Raw genomic sequence first — 19,668 nt, 5'->3', positions numbered from 1 at the left:
CATCTTCAGTCCCTGGACAGTAGTCTTATGGAGTACATCACCTATTGTACAACTGACCTGATTGTGCTTTCATTAATTTAGATGAAATAAAATTGGATGGGCTATGGAAAAACTGAGTGATCTACTCTGCCAGATCAATATTGTGATGATGATCTCAGAGCATTACCACAAAATCCACATTTTATAGAGGAAAATGACTATTTTCTAAAGTGGTAACATTCGTATGAGCAAGCAATGCTTTGCCATAAGGAGTAGCAAGGGAACAATTGTGAGACTTTTAAGGGAAAACCAATAAAGATTTGAAATGGAGGAGATGAGGAAAGAGCAGAGCTTGCAGGGTTCATTTTAAATGTTTACACAAAAGAATCAGCACAGACACAATGGGCTAAATATCTTCTTTCAATCCTGTAAGTGCCTGAGCTTCCCTGGTTCCAAGAGTTAACAAAAAGAGGCATGTCACTTTTGATGTTGTCTGCGAATGGGAGAACAATGGGATGTGTTGATGTTATTTCTATTGTAATGTTTTAGATCCAATACAGAACATAGAACATTACGGCACAGCACAGGCCCTTCGGCCTCCATGTTGCGCTGACCTGCGAAAATAATCTGATGCCCATCTAACTTACACCGTTCCATTATTGTCCACATGTATGTCTAATGCCCATTTAAATGCACTTAACGTCGGCGGGTCTCGTAGGCAGCCCGTTCCATGCCCCTACTACTCTCTGAGTGAAGAAACTACCCCTAATATCTATCCTAAATATATCACCCCTCAACTTAAAGCTATGTCCCATCATGTTAGTCTTCACCATCCGAGGAAAAAGGCTCCCACTGTCCACCCTAACTAACCCTCTGATTATCTTATACGTCTCGATTAAGTCGCTTCTCAACCTTCTTCTCATGAACGAAAACAGCCTCAGTTCCCTCAGCCTTTACTTGTAAGACCTTACTTCCAAAACCAGGCAACATCCTAGTAAATCTCCTCTGAACCCTTTCCAAAGGTGCCACATCCTTCCTATAATGCGGTGACCAGAACTGCACGCAATACTCCAGTTGCATCCTTACCAGTGTCTTGTACAGCTGCAGCATGGCGTCGTGGCTCCAAAACTTAATCCCTTACGAATAAATGCCAGTACATTAACAACTCCATCAACTTGGGTCGCAACTTTCAAGAATTTATGCACCAGGATACAGAGATCTCTCTGTTCATCCACACTGCCAAGAATTTTACCATTAGCCCAGTGCTCTGCATTCCTGTTAATTCTTTCGAAGTGAACTACCTCAAACTTTTCTGCATTAAACTCCATTTGCCACTTCTGCACTTCTGTATCTAACTCCCATCTATGTCCCTCTGTAACCCACAACATCCTTCAGCACTATCCACAGCTCTGCCTACCTTAGCGCCATCCGTAAATTTACTAACCCATCCTTTTGTGCTGATATCCAGATCATTTATAAAAATGACAAACAGCAGTGGCCCTAAAACAGATCCTTGTGGCCCACCACTGGTAACTGAGCTCCAGGATGGACATCTCCCATCAACCGCCACTCTCTGTCTTCTGTAAGTGGAGGGGCGTGCATTTTCCAAATGCTAGAATAAGGAGACTGAGTTTTTAAAAAGGGTTATGATTCCTCAAAGTACTGCGGGCGCATTGGCCTATCCCTTTAATGCTGACCCTTTAGCATCCATGGTCACTGGGGCAGTGAACTCTATTGGAATGGGACTGACAGACACCTATGGGGGAGGCAGGCATTTAACACCTGCATTGTCAGGGAGAGTGGTGACTTCCCCCAACCTCTGTTTCTATATTGCAAAAACATTAATTTTACTTACAAATTCAGTATCGTTTATAATGACAAATATAGTTTATAACACCGATTTGAATAATACAGGATAACATTCTTAATTATAGAATCCATCAGTGAGGGGAACATTTAGATTCTATTACAAAGGGACAGAATGAGATAATTGCAAGCTGAACATGATATAGTTTTAGAAAACAGAAGGTGGCATCTTTATTTATGTGAAGCTATTTAGGGCATTCCCCTGAGATGTGATAAGGTGCGATCCAAATGCAATTCATTTAAAAACTCTAGCTTTGCTGATTGTGCTGAAGTAAATTATGAGAACCAGCAGAAAAGGAAAGTAAGAGAATGTGACAGATGTGTCTTAGTGTCATATGTGCAAAAATACGCTGACAAGGGAAAAAACCTGACTATTTTGATCATACATCTGTAGTTCTAGATAAATAAGACACAAGGCAAGTGTGGGTTGTGGGGTGGCAAGGTGGCTGAATGGCTAGCACTGCTGCCTCACAGTGCCAGGGACCTGGGTTCAATTCCAGCCTGGGGCAGCTGTCTGTGTGCAATTTGCATGTTCTCCCTGTGTCTGCATGGGTTTCCTCCCACCATCCAAAGATTCAGGTTAGGTGAATTGGCCATGTTAAATTACCCATAGTGTTCAGGGGTGTGTAGGTCAGGTGTGCCTGCCATAGAGAAATGTAGGGTTACAGGGAGATGGGTCTGGGTGGTACGCTCTTTGGAGGGTCAGTGTGGACTTGTTGGGATTCTGCAATTTCAACTGGAAAATTGCAGTAGTGTTGGTAAGTCTGTCACATTAGGGTATAAATTAGTTGTAGTTCAAAGGAATATAAAATGAGTTAGTGTGCAAAACAGACTGTGACATGTGATTGTTTTCTGTGATTAGTGAAGATAAATACAGGCAGGAGGCTGGGAGAACACAGCAAGCCAGGCAGCATCAGGAGGAGGAGGAGAAGTCAACATTTTGGGTATAACCGTTGTTCAGGAATGATTCCTGTTCTACCCTGGATTCCAGCACCTGCAGTTTTTTTTTGCCTCTAACAAAGATAAATACATGCCTCAAGCAATTAGCCTATGTATGATTTATTTTAGAAATGCCTTTGGTGTTGGTGTTTGTGATGTTTTAAAAGGGAGGACTTGATCACACAGATGTTCTTCACGCATGTTTTAGAAATTTTGACATAAATTGGTGTAAAATATGGCCTGGGCTATTTTGAGTCAGGACTTGGGGTTACATAACCAACTTGATCCCAGGGATTTGACTGTGGTGAGCTACATGGAGGTTGGTTCAGCCTGTACGAGTATTTCAGCCAACTGCAAACATTGGTTGGGATATCTGGTCGGCATTGACAGGTTGGACCGAAGGGTCTGTTTCCATGCTGTGCATCTCTATGACTCTATGACTGGCACATCCAGCCTCTCTGGCTGTGAGCGTTTGGATAGAGGAAGTTGGAGTAGCTCTGTTGCTTTTCTGTCTTCAAGGAGAAGACTTATTTTTTTAAAACAAATTTGTTTTGCATTGAAGAACCCTGGCTGATGCAGGCATGACCTCTGCCCCTCGTCACTGCTGCCGAGTTTTGAAGAGCGATCCTTCAACTGGCATGAAGCCCTCAGTAATGTTCTCAAGATCCCTAATTCCTAGTTGAGAGCACAGGCTGTCCAACTGTTTAATTTGATATACTTTGTATCCGTTTTACATCTAAAAAATGGGCAGAACGCAATTTCTACCTGTTATGTCAAAGATCATTCCGCATGTTATTATACTTGGAAATAATGCACCATTTTGTGCTCTTCCATGTTCTGCAAATAAGAATTTGGAAGAGCACAAAATATTGACAATATTTCAAATTCACTGCTAATATCCCACCATATCCTTTGGCAGATGGGAAATGACAATTGGGTTAATGTGACATTGACGATGAATTGTCACTTTGGCCTTTAACAATGTCAGTCTTCATTTATTTGAGAAACTTTAGCTGCCTTGAACGAACACCAGACAAGAGTTTTCAATATTAATGTATTGTCCATCTCTTTAAAACTTGGTGGTGTTTGAGGGAGAGGAGCACAATATTTCTGTGTGGACTAAATTCAATGATAACATTAAACTTCGTATAAAGTAACATGATGGGTGAGTGTCAAGAAAATCAGAACAAAAACAACCAGTTTTACTTTATTTTGTTGTAACACGTTAGGAAAAAGATCGTGGTCTCTCAGGCATTTGAATTATTTGAAATATTGTTTGTGCGTTTGTTAAACAGAAATAGAGAAGGATAGGATCAGGACAGAAGTGTTCGAAAGTGCAGGATTGTTGTCTAGGAACCCAAGTGCTACCTCAAGGATGGAATTTTTAATGTCAACCTTCAATTGCTGAATTTTGATTATTTGTCTGTCTGAGGAGAAGCACACAAGAACAGTGTCATATTCCAGCTTTGGAGCCTAAATTTGAACCCAAAGAAAGTACATTCCTTTTGACCAATGATGAGGAAGGAAGGTGCAGATTGACTGCCCCAATGTTTCAGTTGGAGGGATACAAATTGATTAGATTAGATCAGATTACTTACAGTGTGGAAACAGGCCCTTCGGCCCAACAAGTCCACACCGACCCGCCGAAGTGCAACCCACCCAGACCCATTCCCCTACATTTACCCCTTCACCTAACACTACGGGCAATTTAGCATGACCAATTCATCTAACCTGCACGTCTTTGGATTGTGTGAGAAAACCGGAGCACCCGGAGGAAACCCACGCAGACACAGGGAGAATGTGCAAACTCCACACAGTCAGTCCCCTGAGGTGGGAATTGAACCTGGGTGTCTGGCGCTGTGAGGCAGCAGTGCTAACCAATGTGCCACTGTGCTGCCCACTTGTGCCACTGTGCTGCCCACTGTGCCACCGTGCTGCCCACAGATGTGGATGAAGGGCAGCGAAAGTGGGCAGAGCAGCATTTTGAGAGAAATCTACAAGGCTTTCTTCGGTTAAAAAAACCCCAACAAACTTCGGATGTTGGAAACAAAATCAGAAATTGCTGGAAAAACTCAGCAGGTCAGGCAGCATCTGTGGAGAGAAAGCAGAGCTAACATTTTGGATCCTCCAGGAGGGTCACTAGACCAGAAGCATTAACCCTGCATTCTCTCCACAAATGCTGCCTGACCTGCTGAGTGTTTGCAGCAATTTCTGATTTTGATTAAGCTTTTGCGCATACATGTTTCGATTTTTAGAAGATTAATTAATGGAAACTGATGTGAGAAATGTCAAAGATTCCTCACTTGTACAGTAAACTATGATAACCCTACTTAGATTAGATTAGATTACATTACATTATAGTGTGAAAACAGGCCCTTCGGCCCAACAAGTCCACACCGACCCGCCGAAGCGCAACCCACCCATACCCCTAACCTAACACTACAGGCAATTTAGCATGGCCAATTCACCTGACCTGCACATCTTTGGATTGTGGGAGGAAACCGGAGCACCCGGAGGAAACCCACGCAGACACGGGGAGAACGTGCAAACTCCACACAGTCAGTCGCCTGAGGCGGGAATTGAACCCGGGTCTCCGGCGCTGTGAGGCAGCAGTGCTAACCACTGTGCCACCGTGCCACCCACTTCTAACATCCTGCATTGTAAAGTGATTAGCATTACATGTGGCATAAATCTCTGACATTAACAGCTCTGAGAGCAGCAGCCGAATGGTAATGTTACTGGAATATTAATCCAGAACCTTAATTTTAACATATGCAGATGGTCCCTTGAAATGAAGAACGTGAGAAAGAGAGGGACTGTAAGAGGGGAGGGTGAAGTCATTGTAAGTTAAAAGAGGTAGGAAAGGGAAGTTGAAAGGCTAAGGGAAAAACCACTTTTAAAAAAGGGGAAAAGATTCACATTGACAATCTGTAGCTGATGAGTGGTTACACTTTGCCGTCCACTTTGCTTCAAAGTCAAAACTGCTCGTCTCAATAATGATGACCATAAAACTAACAGCTTGTTATAAAAATTCATCTGCTTCACTAATGTCTTTCAATTTGTATTTTTAGTATTCAAATGAATATTCTTTTAAAAATTTACATATAACTCATTCTACCATTACAATCTAACCAGGATAACTGTTCTGGCTCAATGAAGTGTGTGTGAGTGTGAGTGTGTGTGTGTGTAGCACGATAAGAGCAGTACTAGGCATACCTACAAATATGATGCCCACTTGGGTGAAGTTTTAGCATAGGACTACATATGTACTATCCACAAAAAGCAGGCCAAATCCAATTTAGCCATTACCATTCCATCAAATTACTTTCAAACTTGAGCAATGGTGTCATTGATCGTGTCATGACATTATTTAGTAAAATTTGAATAATTGATGCACAGTTTAGGTTCAGCCCCAATCTCTTGGCTCTAGATCTCACTATAGCTTCAGTCCAGGCTGCGACAACAGAATTGATTTTAAGGTGAGATGAGAGTGACTGCTATTGACCTCAAGGCAGTATTTGACTGAGCGTAACTTCAAGAAGCCCCAGTAAAATTGAATTCAGTGGAAGTCAGGTATTGGTCTTCCCTGGTCAAAGGCATATGCAGCACAAAGAAAGACGATTGGGGTTATTCAAGATGAATTATCTCAGCCCTAGAACTTTGCTGCAGGAGTTTCTGAGGACGAGTTCCTGGTCTTATCGACCTTTAATTGTTTCATCCATGATTGCCTTCATCATAAGAGCAGGGGTTGTATTTTAGAGCACCATATCCCTGCATTCCACACCCTCCTCCATCCCTCCAAACATAAAAAGCAGTCGCTATCCTACAGGTGACAAACCTAGCCCCCAGCAGCCCTTGGTCACTAGAAGCAAATTTAATTACCTAAGCATGCGATTTTTCAATCTTGTCTGGGGAACATAGCCTGCCTTCGAGAGCTCCTAACCAATCTGTTTTTTCAGTGTCTGCATAACCATAGCAGTGCCAGGTTTGAGTGATGGCCTTTGCTGGAACCCCAGGCACTGCCTGAACATGAAAGCCATACAGCTGGACTTCAAAATAAATTGAGGATATTGGCTGGAGCTGTTGGCTGACTCCAGTGAAGGAGACAAGGGGAGAAGTGGGAATTCCATTTTTCAGAGGGGTCATGATAAGGAATAATCATGTTGTGAGGAATGGCTGCCTCCTGTGGACACAGGGGCTCCCCAAAAGAGTCTCCTCTCCCCTTGTCCCATCCCCAGGCAGGGGTGCTAATCAGGTGGGCTGCTTTGGCCTGGATGGTATTGAGCCTTTTGAGTGTTAGATTAGATTAGATTACTTTACAGTGTGGAAACAGGCCCTTCGGCCCAACAAGTCCACACCGACCCGCCGAAGCGCAAACCACCCATACCCCTACATTTACCCCTTAGCTAACACTACGGACAATTTAGCATGGCCAATTCACCTGACCTGCACATCTTTGGACTGTGGGAGGAAACCGGAGCACCCGGAGGAAACCCACGCAGACACGGGGAGAATGTGCAAACTCCACACAGTCAGTCGCCTGAGGCGGGAATTGAACCCGGGTCTCTGGCGCTGCGAGGCAGCAGTGCTAACCACTGTGCCACCGTGCCGCCCTGTTGTTGGAACTGCACTCATCCAAGCAAGTGGGGAGTATTCTATCACACTCCTGATTTGCAAATTGCAGATGATGGACAGGCTTTGAGGAATCAGGAAGTGAGTGACTCATTGCAGCATTCCCAGTCTCTAGCCACATTATTTATTTGACTGCTGTCAGTAAAATGGAGACAGAGGCAGAATAGTGTGCTCCAGTGGTCACTAATTGATCATTTTAGGACTCAACTGCATCTAGGGCAGATTGGCTGCCTGATGCCTTCCTACCTAGTGTAAAATGGGAGGTAGGGTGGACGTGAAAGACTATGCACTGCATTTTATAAGAGCCCTGTCTTCAAAATGCTGGCAGAGGGGCTCTCTGTAAAATTCAGCTCCAGAAATGGGAATGTTCATTGATGGTTGCAGATTGTTCAGTGCCATTCATAAGTTCTCATACTAAAGCAGCCCATATCCATATGGAGCAAGACCTGGGTATCATCCAGGCTTTGGTTGATAACTGGCAATTGACATTATTGCCTCACAGGTGCCAGGCAATGACAATCTCCAATAAAGTAGGATCTAACCATTTCCCTCTGTTACCTAATGACTTTGCCTTTGTTGAATCACCACTTTCAACATTCAGGGATTACCATTGACCATAAACTGAACTGGAGCAAACAAATAAATAATGTGGCCAGAGGCTGGGAATGCTGCATTTGTGCTTTGCATTTGAATTGGGGAAGCACAGAAAAATCACTCTGGACAGTTCCACATTTACTTTCGATGAGAACCAAGTTGTTCATAACATAATCAGGAACAGAAAAGGTAAGTGTGATAAACAATGTATATGTTTGCAATGAGTATGCGCACATTTTTCTCCATGCAATCCTCAATTGCAGTGCATACAGTAGCAATCCCTGGTGAGACGTTTTGTGGCTACAGAATATGTACAGTTTTCTCGAGTCAGTTAGTGGATGCCACATACTTTAATGTTCATAGATATGAAAGTACTTTTTGAGATATTTGAAATATGTGACAGGAACATTGATGGAAGAACTGGTGAGTGAATGTTTTATGTTTGGGCGAATGAATGACATGGGTGCAAAAGAGGGGAAAATAACTCTGTATTGATTTTGTGTTATTGACATCCATCATGTAGCATGGAATGGATTCTTCTCCTGCAACTCTTTGATCATTTGTTATCCTTGGCAGGAGCAACCTGTTTAAGCTTTCAGGCAGGCGTTTGCTCTGATCTAGGCAGTTTGTGAGGAGGGAGTTTGGTTTGCAGCAGGACTTATGGATATGGTCCTAAAATTTGAAATCTAGTTTTATATTCCAAGATGCTAGATGTTTATATCTCTTCTCCTAATTGGTTGCTGTTTCTCTTTGCCAGGGAAATCTATTAGTCTTATAATGGATGAGCACAGTAGCTCCTTGGACAGCACCCAGGCTGGCCGAGCCAGACAGAACGTCATTAAGTGTGGATGGCTGAGAAAGCAAGGCGGCTTTGTCAAGACTTGGCACACACGGTGGTTTGTGCTGAAGGGGGACCAGCTCCATTATTATAAGGATGAAGAAGAAAACAGGCCACTGGTAAGTAGGCCGTTTCCAAAGTAAATATCAGGTATCATGTCAATTTAGTGTAAAATGTAGTAGTGCCCTACTTGAAGTGATTAAGATGTGGTTATTTGAGCTATTATCTCACACAGGATTACAAGGTACTGTCATATATTTTTATGTTAATTGTTTATTGGTGTGCCCTAAAGTATTAGACTTGCTTCTCCTTTGCATTTTTGTTTAAAGTTTGCTGTGATTTTTGAAAGAGAGTTGTGTGGCCTCACTACCAATGATTTTGAGCTTTCGAAATAAAAGAGAAGATCTGTCCAAATAAAATATAAATTTGCTGGACTGCATGTCATAATTCCAGTTTGTCAGAGTGACATTTCTGAGGCTTTCAGGTTGCCAATTTTATTATTAAAACAATTACGGTAACAACAGAAGGAAAACCAATGGGAAAACAATCGCACGTTGGCTAAAAGTATCTATTATTTTTTACTGAAGTGTAGCATTATTGGTGAGACCCTCTTGCAGCTGAATACTTGCTATTTTGTTAGTGGGTAGCACATGCATTCAGTGATTTTGCAAGCTCTATGCTTCCAGAGCTGGAAATCCATCAACAGGAATAAGAAATGAAATTCTAAAACAACACCATTTAAAGATTAGGGAAGAATCCCTGGGAAATAGCAAGGCTGGAAAAAGTGGCTGTCAGTAGCTTACTAAATAAATACAGGAGCTACTATACCAGAAAGCTTTGACTTTGATTCAGTGATCGTTGGTGTTCTGAAATGATCAGTGCATCATTTGAAATCGATTGTTGTAATCTGGAACAAATCCTGATGACAAACTATGCACGGAATTAAAATCTTGATGGTATTGATCTATCATCTCATCATCCTTCCTGTCCTCTATCCCACTGGTCTCCAGTGGCTTGTCTCCTTGCAGAAGCCCAGCACTCAGCCAGACTGGGACTGGATCACCCTTTAACTAACCACCCTCCTCCACCAACAATTCTCAGTCCTCTCACCTCCAATGACTCTTCATGCCCCCCACTCTCCACCCCACAGACTCCCTGAAATTATTTCCCTGATAACTCACCACGGCCAGAGGTTCCATGTTGGATCAGAGTAGAATGAGCCTCCAGCATATTCCGGCTTGTTTAACCTGAGTGGAGGGGGTGTTAGAGGTGGGGGCCTGAGGCAAGCGTTGGATGTGAGAGTGGGGTGTGAAAGAGGGCAGAGGGAGGGGAGAGAGGTGGAGATGACAGAAAGGTTAGAGGGGAGTGGAAGTGGGGGAAGGGGAGCTGATGGGAAAAAGGGAGGTGGAGGACGTTAATAATAGATAATATTTCAATACTGTTTTACTTGCTAATTATAGTGTTTATGATAACTAATAGAACAAATAACAGTATAATGATCACTATAGTAGTTTGTCTATGCTAAACAATCATACTCTTCACGGCATTGCAGCTGGGAATTTGAAACATGTCTCAGACATTCTAATATCTAGTTTTAAAAAAAATTCTTCCTTAATCTCTTCTAGACTGAGGAATGTGTCATAACCATAGAGTCATAGAGATGTACAGCACAGAACCTTACCCTTCAGTCCAACTCATCCATGCCGACCAGATATCTTCACCTAATCTAGTCCCATTTTCCAGCAGTTGGCCCATATCTCTCTAAACCCTTCCTATTCATTTACCCATCCAGCTTTACCTAGTCTTTTAAATCCTGCAATTGTACCAGTCCAACCACTTCCTCTGGCAGTTCATTCAACACACGCACCACACTCTATGTGAAAAAGTTGCCCCTTAGTTCCCTTTTGTATCTTTCCCCTCTCACCTTAAACAAATGCCTTCTATTTCTGGACACCCCCACTCCAGGGAAAAAGACCTTGTCTATTTACCCTCCAGGAAAAACAGCCCCTGTTCAGCCTCTCCCTATATCTCAAATCCTCCAACCCTGGAATCATCCTTGTAAATCTTTTCTGAACCATTTCAAGTTTCACAACATCCTTCCAATAAGAAGGAGACCAGAAATGCACCAAAAGTGGCCTAACCAATGTCCTGTCCAGCCACAACATGACCTCCCAACTCCTACAGTCAATACTCTGACCAATAAAGGAAAGCATACCAAACGCCTTCTTCACTATCCTATCTACCTGTGACTCTACTTTCAAGGAACTATGAACCTGCGCTCCAAGGTCTCTTTGTTCAGCAACACTCCGCAGGACCTTACCATTAAGTGTATAAGTCCTGCTCTGATTTGCCTTTCCAAAATGCAGCACATTTATCTAAATTAGTCTTTCATGCTATTGTTTCATTTTTTTTCCTTGTCAGTTGGTGCCAATGATTTCAGCTGAGCACTGCTGACCACTTTAAAACTGAGTAAATGTTTGCAATTGTGTGCTGAGTGCTGCGTGATTTCATTTCACGGCCATTGATTTCAATAGACCACGATGAGAAACAGTTCCTGCACCCTGTGTATTTTTCGACCAAAGCATACACTTTCCCTCATTATTCATCAGCAGCACATGAAATGCTAATCCATCCCACATTAATTCACTCAAAATCGCAAGCATTAGTTAACCTTGATTCAGAACCTGGGCACAGTAACATGAATGCTCTTTCTCCTTGTGACTAAGTTGTTGAGATAAAACAGTTTAATTAAAAATCACCATTATTGAATATGCTGGAGGCTCATTCTTGAGGTGGTATTGGGATCAAGGCTGTATTTTAGCAATTCATTTTATTCTGCAGTAGGTAATTAGTTTTACTTTAACACACTGTGACAGTTTACGCATTTTGACGTGCTCCTGCAAAATCATAAAAGCTAATCTGAAAGAAAGCAGAAAAACAGATGATACTGGAAATACTAAGGAAGAGCAATTACAGATTTATTCCACTCAAACACCCCATCTTAGAATATCATTGACTATTAAGTTCTGCTTCATGCAGCTATCTTCCCAGTGGTAATGTGTCTGCATTTGCTTCTTGGGCTATAGTTGGTGTACAAAGATTGCTATTCCTTCGTTTTCACAGGTGAAAAATATGAAGTTCCCAAACATAAATCTTGATAGCAATACATATTGGTTCATCACAACACAAGAACAGAGCTTCTCCAGTACTGGCAGTGACTTGGCGAGACAAAAGTTTTGTTCACTAATAAAAATCTGTGTTTTTCAGGATGTGGAAACATGGTATGGGGCCAAAATTCCTATCTTCTGTAATTAGAGTGAAAAGAGGGTGTGAACATACAGTGATGCAGGGGAAATATTTCAAAGGACCACAGCAGGCCCAGACAGAGTTCAGCAGAGTTCACAGATCCACCTGAGGGTTAAAAGTAGAACAAGAATCCCTCCAAGAATGAAAAATAAGAAATGTTGATTGGACTTGTTCACAAATTTATCGTTGTTGTAGTTTGTCATTATAATAGAATATTGAGATACCGTCAGTTCTTCTATAGCGTGATGGTTGCGTCCTTGCATAGCCCTGTGTTATAGAAAAATCAGGCTTTCGAAACTGTGCTTGCAGTGTTAGCACTGTAGCCGTGTTGCAGCCAACTCACGTTTTGAAAGCTTGCGCTGTAGAAGCAGCATCCTCAATTCGTCAGTCGCTTAACAGCGAATTCGCATTGAGAAAATGTGCATGAAAACAGAGCAACCACCCGTAGTTCTGAAAGGGTGGTAAAGGTTGCGGATTGATTTTCTAGATCAGGGCGAGGCCCTCTGCCACACACTCCTGTCCTTCCTGGATGCCCCGCCCTGAATGAGATTAACTTTTGAACATTTGATTCAGGACATTGGCGAAAACTATTTTCCAACAAATTAAAACAGAAAACACTGGAAGATTCATTTGTCAAGTCAGTGGAGGCTTGTGATTGAAATATCGAAGTCGGAGGCTTTAATTCTTGTGCAAATTGTGGCGATAGTTAAAGGCAAAGACCTGAAGTTCATGCCACTTCATGTTTAATACAGTTTCCTTGAACAGTGAAAATAAAATTCAGTGCAGATGATATATGTCCCTGACCTTCACCAGCTGATATTGGGGAATGCAACCACATTCCTAACACAAGTTACTTGGACATGCGAAAGGCCTACAGCAAACAACTTTGGGCAAAGCAAATGCTCTGTATACTTATTGTAGTAAATTCTAAATGTATTGAAAAGAATGCGTTTAGAATTTGACTAGGACTAATACCAAAGAGCTCCCCCATCCTGGAATCCTGCCTGACAACACTCCCACAGAAATTCCTTCAGTCACGGAAATCTTGACAATGGCCTGAATTTTGAATTCCAATCTTCATATTATGCAGATGGGAGTTTGCTGCAGTTTGATTGAAGTCAACAACAAAAGGCTATCTGCTGAATAACTAGAATTGCAGAAGCTGAGTTTTTTTTTAACGGGTACAGTGCCTGGTATCAGAGTTTTCAAAAAAATATTTTTCCACCAATTTGTTCCCCAAAAACATTTGCTTCAGAAGATTTGTGGCCATCCTGCCATGACTTTGAGAGGTGTATGCTGAAACAACTGGAAATTTGACAGAGACCCAGATGTGCAGGATTCTGGTCATGCATTGAGCACTCCATGGCAGTGTCCTGGAGTTGGGGTCTCCATTTATCCTAAACATGAAGACCAACCCACAAGAAGGACCAGGCTGATGTGACCAAGCCTATTCCAGATGTTCCCCTGTCCTCACCCTCAATGGGACATGGTTTAGTGTGGGTAAAGATTTGCTAACCCACGATAGGCCCACAAAAGCAAATTGGCCAAATTGTACCAGGACACCCAGCATTCTCCGAGCAGCTCACAAACTGGGTCAGACAGCACGCAGACAATGGACTACGCTTTAAGCTCCCATGGACATGACAGAGATCTCAAAGCCCTAAGGGCAGTTTCACAACCCAGCAACACCAAAGCCACACAAAGAGCAGGACAGACAGAAAGGCACCACAGGACAATGGAAGCACCTCACCACTCCAGAAAAGACTTTAACACCTACCTGTGAAGATGAATGTCAGGATGCTGTCAGGATGTTGCATTGTGTGAAGGAACAGGACATTTATCCAATAAACTGTTTTCCAATTAGCATCCTTGCAACTAAATTACTCCATTTCTCGAAACATTGTAGTTTCCCATTTCTTAATCAGTGTCATTGTGCAGCATTACTATAAAAGTAGTCTCAGCCTCAGCTCTGGGAGGAGAAATCTGATCTACCTGTAACAGACTGTCAGTTCTGTGTCAGCCTAGGTCAATTTCTCTTCCAGCAATATTGCTTGCAATAAACTGTTTGTCAATTTCACTTCGAGCTGTGTTTTGTGATCTCTAACCTATTGGGCAAATTTTACCGACGTTTAGTATTACTCTAGGTCTCCAGGACAGCCCATTTCACCTGCTATCTGATTTGGGACAGACCATCATGGTCAATCTTGGTGATTTCTGACAGGTTCGGAACTGTTGCTAGGATCACTGTTGCAAAGCTTTGTTCTTAAGTTGCTAAAACTGGAGGTTTAATTTTGTGTTCTTATTTTTGATGGAAGTTAAATAATACAAAATGAAAAATCTGAAAATGCGGAAAACAAATGTGGTATTTTTAAAGTGGTTAATGTAGAACTGGCACTAACTTCAGACATCGCCTGCACTGTAAACCAGGAAGATCAGAAATACTGCTGCAGGCCTCCAAAGCCTAAAACATAAATGCACATTTCTCTGTTGGCACTCAGCCATCTACACTTCAGCTTCACATTGTCACAGCTGGACACAGGCCCTTCAACACTTCTACTGACTAAGTAGCTTGTTAGCTGCTTGCGAACAATAAAGTGGGGGGGGGGGGGGGGGGGTCATTAAAGCTGATCTTCTGACTAGCTACTACTTTTCATTATTGTTTAATGAGCTTAGTGTTTTCTCCATTGTTTGACCCTCCAATGTTTCTCAGTCACCAGAACTAGGAGTATTGCTCAAGGTGTGCTCTGTGCAGTTTGATTAAAGCTTTGCACTGTTTGCCTGGATGGAGCTTTTACAGTATTTTGTTGCTCAGGTGATCACTGCTCAGGATTAGCTGAAACTTTTGACTGTTTATAGTGTCCGAAATCTCTTTCAGATACACTTTTTGAAGCCAACTTTGGAATGTACTGGGATTGGGTTTGATTCTGAAAAGAATGCGTGACCATTAAGAAAGTTTTAGTGTGGTTTGATTAACATGCTGGTGGCTCTGGGCAGTCATATAGTCAGAGAGATGTTCAGCACCGAAACAGACCCTTCGGTCCAACTTGTCCATGTCGACCAGATATCCCAACCCAATCTAGTCCCATTTGCCACCACTTGGCCCATATCCCTCTGAAACCTTCCTATTCATATACCCATCCAGATGCCTTTTAAATGCTATAATTGTACCAGCCTCCACCATTTCCTCTGGTAGCTCATTCCATACATGCACCACCCTCTGTGTGAAAACGTTGCTTTTTATATCTATCCCCTCTCACATCCTTACCCTGAGCCAATGCCCTCTGGACTCCCTTACCCAAGGAAAACACCTTGTCTATTTTCCCTATCCATGCCCCTCATGATTTTATAAACCTCTATAAGGTCACCCCTCAACCTCTGACACTCCAGGCAAAACAGCCCCAGCCCATTCAGCCTCTCCCCAGAGCTCAAATCCTCCAACCCTGGCAATATCCTTGTAAAGCTGAAAATGTGTTGTTGGAAAAGCACAGCAGGTCAGGCAGCATCCAAGGAGCAGGAGAATCGACGTTTCGGGCATGAGCCCTTCTTCAGGAATCAGGAATATCCTTGTAAATGCAAGTTAGTTAGCTCAGTTGGATGGACGGCTGGTTTGCAATGCTGAAAAAAGCCAACAGTATGGATTCAATTCTTACACTGGCTAAGGATCCCACGAAGGACTCTACTTTTCAACCTGTCCCCTGACTCTGCTTCTTAACCTGGGTCGTGGTGACCCTCAGTTTCAAACCACCACCAGTTGTCTCTCTGTAACAAGAGAACAGGTCGTTCTGCGATAACTCAAGTTTCATTAATGTGAATTCACTATAACAAAACTGGCGAATTTGGGAATCTGTTTCGGAAGTGCAAAGTTTTAACACGATTCGGCCCCATTAGTTTAAATGGTGCTTCTGTTACACAATTTTCTTATAACACGGGATTCCATGAGAACAGATCTACTACGTTATAGCAGAACTGACTGTAGTCTGATGGTCTGGTAAGACTTTGGTGACTTTACCTATGGTTAGCACCATCAGCTTTTCATAGGAACCTTTATCACATCGATACACTCTGAGAGCAGATTTTCTGCAAGCTTGGTTTTGGCTTGGTTGAAGGTGTGATGTTAATTACACATCTGACAATGAAGAACTACTGAACTTTTACACGTTTTATTCCTTCTCTTATATGTGTAAAACTTAACTGCATTAAGGCATGGGTTTTTACCTGAAGACAGTGAAGAGGGTAGGGTGCAAGATTAAGGTGGGCAAGTGATGAAACCCTTCCCAATTTGAATGGTAAGAACTGATCAATATTGGTTTAATTGCTGTTTTCTGACTGCAGCTAGGAAGTTTGGGAGGCTGGCATTGTGCGCACGGTCACAGCGGAGAGCAGTAAAGGGGATGAGGGAACTGAAGGTTATTGGAGAGGGTTCGGGAGGCAAACGGAGGCCATGTAGAGGGTATGCAGATGGAGAACAGAGGTGTGCGGGTGGTCGTAGGAGATTAAATGCTTGAGGTATCTAAATAAGACTAGGGTGGGTGGGAAGTGGTGAGATAACAAATGTGATGAGAGGATTCATGGTGAGAAGAAAATGCTTTGTTTGGCGAGGTGGCAGTCAGGGTAGTCAAGTGTATAATGCCATTTGGTTTTTACCACAGTGAACATAAATTCTTATATTCTCCAACGGGTTGAGGAGGGTCATCATTCAGAATCAAAGCTGTATAAGGTCATGTTGAACAATTGCTAGATTTCGCTTATAGCTCATCCTCAGAATGACATCTGATAATAAATATCAGACCTCTGATAAGTTTGGAGGACCAGGGATGGACAGGGGAAATTTGGAGGTAAAAACAATGACTGCAGATGCTGGAAACCAGATTCTGGATTAGTGGCCTGAACTGGAAGAGCACAGCAGTTCAGGCAGCATCCGAGGACAGGCAAAATCCGAGGACAGGCAAGATGAAAGATCGTTAGGGGACTGGGGCCAGAAGGTATCAGCAGCCGCGAGAGGCCCATAAAAGCAGCACTCCATCTTGTTGACCCCCAAATGACCCTTGCCTGGCTGACACACTTGACTAAAACCTCACTCCATCAAGAGTAAACTCCCAGGGGTAGGAGGGAGGAGGCTGTCAGCGATTTAAATGGTTCATGGATGGCCATGTCTCCCCTACTGCTTGTCCTGTGTCCAGTTTCCAACTGATCAATTCTATAAATTAATGATCATTTAAAACATCGCTTCCCATGCCTTAGATTGTAACAAATCCCATTCACCCATCATGATTTTATAAACCTCGGCACCTGCAGATCAGTTCCCAGCTTTGCAATGGCTTGGTTTTAAAATTCTCATCTTTATTTTCATACCATGGTCCCTCCCTGTCCTATCGCTGTGACTTACTCCAGCCTTGCAGCACTCTAAGATTGCAGCATTTATTGTTCTCTCTGTATGCAGCCTTTTACTGTATGCAGTTTACTGAGTCCCTGGGAGATTGCTGCAAAGCTGTGTGTGTGCTAGAAGGGAGCACAACCTGTTATTCGCTGCACGTGGCTGCATAACCATATACCAGAGGAAGCATTGTTTGCATTGCTCCCATCCTGGCCCTTAACCATCTTTAATGTTAATTACTCTGCCATTGAAGGCCATGCCTTTGGCTGTCAAGGCTGCCGCCTCTATGAACCCCTCCATTCCTCCACCTCATTTCTCTGCTTCAATTCTCCTTTGAAATGCCCCTTAAATCCTACATTTAATCAGGATTTTGGTCACTTGCGTTTTTGGTCACCATTGCTTGTATGGCTTGGTCTCAACTTTTATTTGGTAATCTTCCTGCTGAAAGTTTTACGACATTAGGGGTAGATGGATGAGGTTGGACGGCTGGACGAGGTTGCTGATACCTCCCCATGATCCATTGACTCCAATGTGATCATTCGCAATGCCTTCCACACTTTCTTACTAGGCTCTGTTAATACTTTGAGAAAGTGAGGATTGCAGATGCTGGAGATCAGTATTGGAAAGCGTGGTGCTGGAAAAGCACAGCAGGTCAGGCAGCATCCAAGGAGCAGGAGAATCAACATTTCAGGCATAAGGCATTGTCTCTCAATACTTTGTGTTAAGTATCATCAAACCCAGAAATCAATCTGTTTTCAGTTCTGTCACCCTGTAGGACTACCCTGTCGTTCATTTTGAATATCTGAATTTTGCCTTTCTACTTTTACACAGGGACACATTGTTCCTCAGTTTTCTTAGGCTATATTGGGAGAATTTAGTATTGTGGTCACACTTTCAGCTTCAAGCCATTTGTACCTTTTTATGCTCTTGCCTCTTTGCTTGCTATTGTATCACTGAAAGCATATCTTACAGTTTTGTTTGCCTCTGCACCTGTCTTTTTTTATTGATCTCTCTTTGCATCTCAGAATAATCTTTTTAATCCTCAATCTTTACTCATCAATCTGAATAAACAGCCAAATTACCCAGTGACTTTTCAATTGGATGTTCAGTCTCTAGAGAGGAAGATGCAGGCTTTTTTGAAAAAGAAAATCCATTAGTTTCCTTTATAATGGGAGAGAACTGGAACACCTTTCAGTATTGGTAGGTTGCAGATTTTAAAATAATGCTCCCATTTTGTAAGCAACATGATACAATCACAAAAATATCAGGACTGTGGCTATCGTTATTTGTAAGTAGTAACAGTTAATGGAATCTTAGAAGTTAGTGATGAAAGTCATGAAATAGGTACTAACATATCAGTCGATTCTCCTGCTCCTTGGATGCTGCCTGACCTGCTGGGCTTTTCCAGCACCACACTCTCGATGATTAATATATCAGTGTCAGCTAAGATCCTGCTGCTGTTCGTCTCCTTAAGGTTGTGCTTTCATAGTTTGTAGAGAAAGGGAGACAGGGAACTATTCATGTGGACGGTTTACTGTCGAGCAGGAATGCCCTACAGATCAGTGTGTACCGAAATACTAGATGCACCAGACAGTCACATACAAAATATATGTAATTTATAACATTTTTGGGATGTGCTGATACTCATTTTTAGGCGCTGACTTGTCCTAAACCAAAATTTTCATTCGTATTTTTCTCTGATTTGGAAACGAGATTTTTACTGTCTCAATGTGCTGTTTTCTTCACTGGTACGGCAAGGACTGGAACTGCTGCCCAACATAACTACTGTTATGGGAGAGGGGGTGGGCGACAACTCCTTTTGTCAGGCTTTGAACAGAAACAACAGAAAGACTTATCCAAGGTATAAGACCGGCAGGTGGACCCTCACCCTCTTGAATGATAATCACTGTCGGGTAAAAACAGTGACTGCAGATGCTGGAAACCAGATTCTGGATTAGTGGTGCTGGAAAAGCACAGCAGTTCGGGCAGCATCCGAGGAGCAGGAAAATCGATGTTTCGGGCAAAAGCCCTTCATCAGGAATAAAGGCAGTGAGCCTGAAGGGTGGAGAGATAAATGAGAGGAGGGTTGGGGTGGGGAGAAATTAGCATAGAGTACAATGGGAGAATGGGGGTGGGGATG

At 42.7% G+C, this 19,668-nt stretch overlaps 1 protein-coding gene across 1 annotated transcript in view; it reads left to right on the top strand.

The window, feature by feature from the left end:
- arhgap24 (Rho GTPase activating protein 24) overlaps positions 1 to 19,668 on the top strand; it is a 445,505-nt gene that overhangs the window by 96,456 nt on the left and 329,381 nt on the right. The window contains exon 2 of the mRNA XM_043696029.1: positions 8,768 to 8,967. Within this exon, the coding sequence (XP_043551964.1) occupies positions 8,788 to 8,967 (180 nt within the window). The 5' untranslated portion in view covers positions 8,768 to 8,787. The remainder of the gene's footprint in view (positions 1 to 8,767; positions 8,968 to 19,668) is intronic.

The sequence above is a fragment of the Chiloscyllium plagiosum genome, chromosome 1 (genome assembly GCF_004010195.1).
Source record: "Chiloscyllium plagiosum isolate BGI_BamShark_2017 chromosome 1, ASM401019v2, whole genome shotgun sequence".
Classification (NCBI taxonomy): domain Eukaryota; kingdom Metazoa; phylum Chordata; class Chondrichthyes; order Orectolobiformes; family Hemiscylliidae; genus Chiloscyllium; species Chiloscyllium plagiosum.
Note: the sequence above shows the minus strand (reverse complement) of the source record. Positions and strands in the feature narration are given on the sequence as shown.